The 6,000-nt window shown below is 45.6% G+C and overlaps 1 protein-coding gene across 1 annotated transcript in view; it reads right to left on the minus strand.

Moving 5' to 3' along the window:
- Positions 1–5,209, minus strand: part of LOC101679652 (mitochondrial intermediate peptidase) — a 174,119-nt gene extending 168,910 nt beyond the window's left edge. The window contains exons 1-2 of the mRNA XM_004774353.3: positions 4,834–5,209; positions 2,920–3,093 (exon numbers count right to left, since the gene is read on the minus strand). Of these exons, the coding sequence (XP_004774410.1) occupies positions 2,920–3,093; positions 4,834–5,022 (363 nt within the window). The 5' untranslated portion in view covers positions 5,023–5,209. The remainder of the gene's footprint in view (positions 1–2,919; positions 3,094–4,833) is intronic.
- Positions 5,210–6,000: the final 791 nt, after the last annotated feature.

A 6,000-nucleotide genomic window follows, 5' to 3' on the forward strand; every position in this document is an offset into this window, starting at 1 on the left:
AAAATACCACATACCTTCTTCATTCTCCAAGAAAACATATGTGACTATAATATGAAATAAAATCACCACAAGGTAAAATTTCCTAATTTTATTATTAGTTTTCAATGTAAGAACATTTAAATCCATAGTTTTTATACATTTGATGTAACAATAAGATAACATTAATACTAGAGCACCTGAAAAATTACTTATGTAAAACTTACAATTTGTATAAATTACTAATCTACATGTTGCAGAATTTACAATCAATATTTATTTCAAAATATTGGCATACATTTTAAATTTCATTTGTGGGGCACCTGGGTAGCTCCGTCAATTAAACGTCTGCCTTCAGCTCAGGTCATGATCCCGGGGTCCTGGGATGGAGCTCTGCAGGGAGCCTGTTCTCCCTCTCCCTCTGCCCCTCCTCCCCACCATGCTCTCACTCTCTCTCCAGCTCTCTCTCTCAAATGAATAAATAAAATCTTTTAAAAAATTCATTTGTAATAGGGATGAGGAAAACAACACTGTTACATAAAAGAAAAAGAAAGCAAAACCAAACAACCATTTGGTGGGAAACAACAGTTTATAAAACCCTTGCCTTATTACAGTATTGATCTTACTGGCAGGTAAAGTCTAAAAATTCAAAAGGAAAACGGTTCTTTTAATTTTTTTACCCAAAGACTTCCACGTTTAAGTCACATTTACAGCTTTTTAAATGAGATATTACCATACCTCATAAGTACAAAAATCTTCAAAACTAGGACAAGCTATGAAGCAAAGAGTTAAAAATCTCTTACAAGCAGAAGCACCAATGCAAAAAAAAAAAAAAAAAAAAAAAAATCCTAGACCACCACTTAATTAAAATGAGGCTAAGACAATAAATAAGCCACCAACAAATAAAGTCAATACTTGATGGCACATAAGTAAATTCCCTGAGAAATATTTTCCTTTTCAGCTTTCAGTGACACAATTCCATGGAGAAGGTCACTGCAAGGCGTCTTCAGGCATCTCCCGGGTCCTCCTCCATCATTCAAAGTGCTTGCTACGCACACACTTCAGAACAAGATCAAGACCCTACAAAACCAAGAAGTGACTACAATAAGCCTGCAGCAGACCTCACTTCACCCTTGGGAAAAACGTTCGGATGCTTTATCAATTTCCTTAAAATGGGGAAACTCACGGTGACCGTATGGCAATCTGAAGGGTGTTACTGCTCAATTCCAGTGTGCGGGAGGGGGAAAAGGTTCCCATCAGGGAACAGCAAAGATGGGGAAGTGTTATGTGAGGTGAGAGAGGTCATTCTCAGAGGACAAATGATTCCATTCCTCTGACATTTCAGGAGACAAACTACAGGAATGGAGAACAGACAGGTAGTTGCCAGAGGTACGTGCGGAGAGCTGGGTGTGACTATAATTCAGGGGTTTTTTGGGGTGATGGAATAGTTATATACCCTAATTGTGATGGTGGCTACATGAACACATTAACTAAAATTCACAGAATTGTACCATCCCCCAAAAGAAGTCAATTTTACTGTATGATACTCTTAAAAATAAATAACAACTAAAAAAAAACAGGGAGGCTAACTGACTTTCCAACCTCCCCAACGTAAGGAAGACCTATTCATTGGACCCTAAGCAGCTAGACTGCACGTAGAAGATACAGAAGAGCAGGTGAGGGCATGAGTTCTGTGGCCAGGATGCCTGGCCTCTGAGCCCAGCTCCATCAATTCCTAGCTAGATGACCCTGGGTAGATCAGTTCACCTCTTACTGCCTTTCTTTCCTCATCTGAAAATGGGAGAGATGCTGAGAAAGTTAATTCGGTTAATCCAGGCAAACCTCTTACCAGGGTCTAGTGCCTCATAAGATCTTAAAAAAAAAAAAAAAAGATCTCAAAAAAAAAAGTTAACTTCAGAATATAAAGTCCATGAGGTCAGAGACTGTATCTGTCACAAGTCATGACATTCCCAGTGCCTAGAACAGAGCCTGACACACGGTGGTGACTCAGTATTAAATGAAAGTGAAGAGAAAGGTATATACAGTCCAATAGCAAGTCAACAAAATCCTGAGGGTCCACAATGTGGAATTATGTGCACTACTGCAATCTCCTTCACTGACATGACTAATGAGGTGGTCTTTGGAATAGATAAAATATCATGCCTTCTACCTCAGTAGTGGGATTCTTAGTGAAGAGACCTAGGTACATGTCTATATCCACTTCAAAATACAAAAAAAGGAAGTCCTTAATATAATCAGTTTCGTATCCAAACCTTAGTTTTCACTGGAAAAGACATTCCTGAAAAGGTTTTTAAAAAACTGGCTTTTCGTAAGATTAATTTTATTATAAATGTACAGGTAAAGGTCCTACTAAAATTCTGATGGAAGTTTTCATGAATGGGGCACCTGGGTGACTCAGTGGGTTAAAGCCTCTGCTTTCGGCTCAGGTCATGATCCCAGGATCCTGGGATTGAGCTTCACATCAGGCTCTCAGCTCGGCAGGGAGCCTGCTTTCTCCTCTCTCTCTCTGCCTGCCTCTCTGACTATTGTGATCTCCATCTGTCAATAAATAAATAAAATCTTTATTTAAAAAAAGAAGTTTTCATGAATGAAGAATCTTTGTCAAATGAAGACTCTTTGCCATACGAGTAACCATTCTTTTATTATATATCACATGTGCATCTTAACTATACATATTAAAGTACAAGTTCCATACCACCTTCTCCTATACGTTTTTTCCCCATTCCTAAAAACCTACTCCCACTATACCAAATCACACCCAACAGCTCTCAAATAGCTTATATGCTGTTAGTCTAGGTGCTGCCAAACCAAGCACCAGATGCTTTGAACCCTAGAGTCTCTAACATTAAACCTAATGAACGTAGCTTAAATTTTAACACCTAGACAGGGAGGTAGCTTCAAGGCTTACAGTAAGCATCTTACCAAGTCGGCCACCCTGCACAAGGAATCAGAAAGCTCATCGAAAATGAACACAGTCTGGGGTCCAGGCGGCATGGAACACACACGCTCCACAAGCAAGTCTGCCTTTCTCAGGGCATTTTCTTGTGCGATCCGAAATCCTTCTGGGGCGCTGAGCTCAGGAACTCCAAAAAGACCCTGCAATCCAGAGAATATTTCCTATGTGAAACTAAAAATATGACTTTTTTGGTATTAAGTCCTTTTTTCATAAAGGAATCTTGGTTTTCCTTGGGTGTATCCTATCATTATACCTGTCATCGCAGATACTATATTCACATTCCCCACATCATTCCACACAAATTAAGCGATGAATATTTTAAGAATGGACTTTTTAATTTTTAAATATTTCATAAAAAACAAAAATAGAATGATAAAGATTAGCTGCTCTGTAGATGACTAACATGTTGATTTTTGAAAACAACAAGAGGTAAAACTACCAGGACTGATAAGGCCTATTGTTTCTACAAGAAGGGATGCAAGAAATTAACCTCTTTTCAAAATGAAAGAAGTTGGAGAAAAGACAGTTCCAGGCAGAGCAGAATCGGGACCAAAACCAAATTAGATTCTTTACACTGATTTAATTTGATTCAAGTACAGACTATTTTTCATTTCCCAGCACACCTCCCCATACTGGAGGATGGGAATTCTAAACCTCAGACGACCAGTTACAGTAATGACAAAAGAACTACATAAACCTTTGGGGCTTTTTGTTGTTCTTGCTTAATCAAAAACTGATTCACATATATGAAAATCTGTTACCAGTTCTATAATCATGATACACGTAAGAAAAATAAACCTAAAATTAGTTTTATTTCATCCACCCAAAATCAAACTACTCTTTCCATCTTTCTACTCAGCACCTATAGGTAGCTGTTCTCCTCTTCACCCGAATTATGTTAAAACCGTATTATGTTATTTACCCACATGGAAGGTGGTGCAGCCAATTTCATACAAAAATATTTTTAAAACAAAATTAATGACAGAAATCAAATAAGAAAACACATCATTAGGCTCAGTGTCCTAGACTCTCTAGAAGAAAACCATGTCCTAGACTCTCTATAAGAAAACAATGTTAGAAATCATGAAGAAATTAAAAAGGCAAAAATAAAGTAACAACCTGAAGTGGATAAAACCCACAAATGTGAAGTCGAACAGGCTTCAGGTAAGCCCCTTCCGAGCTCGCTTTCCTTTCACCTTTAATTCAGTCATTCAATAAACTCTGAGCGCCTAGGGAACGCCAGACACCATACTGGGCATGTGGGGGCAGGAAACAAACAGAAACCAAAGAATTCAGGCAGTGACCTCCTCGGGGAAGAACTCAACGGGATCAATGTCATCGCATTACAGGCAAGGAGACTCCTCTCAACAGTTTTGTGTTTTAAAACAAGAAGAGTACAAACACTGGGAAATAAGAACGGAGTTTCGAGCATCAACGGAAGAGTAACCACAGGACGACCCGACGCCCCTAAGAACAGCAGGGCGGGGCCTCCAACGCGCCAGGGTAGGTTTGGAGCAGCAGTGAACTTGGGGCCGGGATTGGTCTGAGTGTGAGGCGAGGGCGGGACCTCCCAGCGGAATTCACCGCCACCTGCTAAGATGAACTATTTGAGTTCGCGGGGAGCAGGGGCTCACGAAGAGGCACGTACTGGGACCCACGCTCTGGGGACAGGACCAACAAAGGCCGCCCCGCTCCCTTAAACCAGTCCGTCAAAGAGGAGGTGACGGGCAAGGTCACCAAGAGCGCAAACGACACAAAGTGGGTTCGCTGCCCGGCTCCTCCCAGACCCAAAGGACCCCTCCTAGACCCCTGCTGGCCACGCGGGAAAGGGACCGGCTTATCTCGCGCCGGCAAGGGGAGCCCCTTCCTGCGCCGCTCACCCGGCGCTCGCCGAACAGGTCCAGACGGCGGCCCTGGGGCTTGACGTTGAAGGCGGCGCCCACCGGGGACCAGCTGGTGCTGACCTCTCGGGCCCGGCTCCCGGCTCCGAGCCCGCGCAGGCCCGCTCGCCCCGGCCATAGAGCCGCTGCCCGGGATCCGAGCCCTCCCAGCCTCCAAGCGCACAGCATCTTGTTCCCAGAGCAGCCCCGGCCCCCACCACGAGGTCCCGCCCCTGCACCGCAGCTCCCGCCGCGAGCACGCGCGCCGCGTTTCCAAGGCAGCGGCCCACGCCGCGCCACGTGACGCCGGCGCTTCCGGGTCGGGCCTTGAGGACCCTCAGGACGTGAGCACGTCGGCGTCCAGAGGGCAAAAGCGTCACCCCGCCGCCTTCCTAGCAGACGCCGCGGTCTTGCGCCCCCGTGTGCCTGGAGTAAGGAACCGCCAAGGTTTAAGTCTTGCCTGTCACGTGAGTCGAGCCGCGCGGGCACAGTCTGCGTGCGGGGCCAGTTCTTCCTGGAGGAGGAGCGAACGCTCAGGGAGCGCCGCCCAAGTGAGTGCCTCACGCGGCGTGACAGGACTGCTGACACTCGTCGACCGTGCGGGCCTGCACTGTAAACAATGGTCAGAGTTAAATGGACGGTGTGGCTGCAGCGCATGGCTACCTATCCAGGAGTCTTCCTTGATTTTGACTTGTAAATTGTGTTACAAGAATCTACGACAGGAATTTGTAGAGGGAGGGTTTCGCCACACTTCACTCAGCCGCAGGGCAGTGAGAAGATCTGGGGGCAGGAGGCGGAGAGGGAGTCGTGATCTGGGGCTTCGGATGGCCCGCCTGTAAGGGCGCGGCCCCTGCGGAGCTCTGGTCTCCTGTAAACGCGCGGCAATCGCGCCGGGTTGGAGTCGGGGCCCTGTTCTCGCCCGGGGTGCGAGGATGAACCTTGCTCACCTTCAGCGCGCTCCTCTGCGGAGAGCGAGCCCTGCGAGGCGGCTGCGTCCTCCACCTTCCGGAAGGGCATGCAGATTAAGTAAAAGGGTTCAGGGTTTCTTTTGAGAGACTTCTGCAGGTAGAGGGAGACGTCAGTAGTTGCAGAAGGGACTGAGGGTGAATGAGGCCGCCAAAGCAGCCCTGACACTGGCCTGGCACTCTCAGTGCACGCACCTGCCAC

Source organism: Mustela putorius, unplaced genomic scaffold (assembly GCF_011764305.1).
Source record: "Mustela putorius furo isolate JIRA1106 unplaced genomic scaffold, ASM1176430v1.1 tig00004035_pilon_pilon_pilon, whole genome shotgun sequence".
NCBI lineage: Eukaryota > Metazoa > Chordata > Mammalia > Carnivora > Mustelidae > Mustela > Mustela putorius.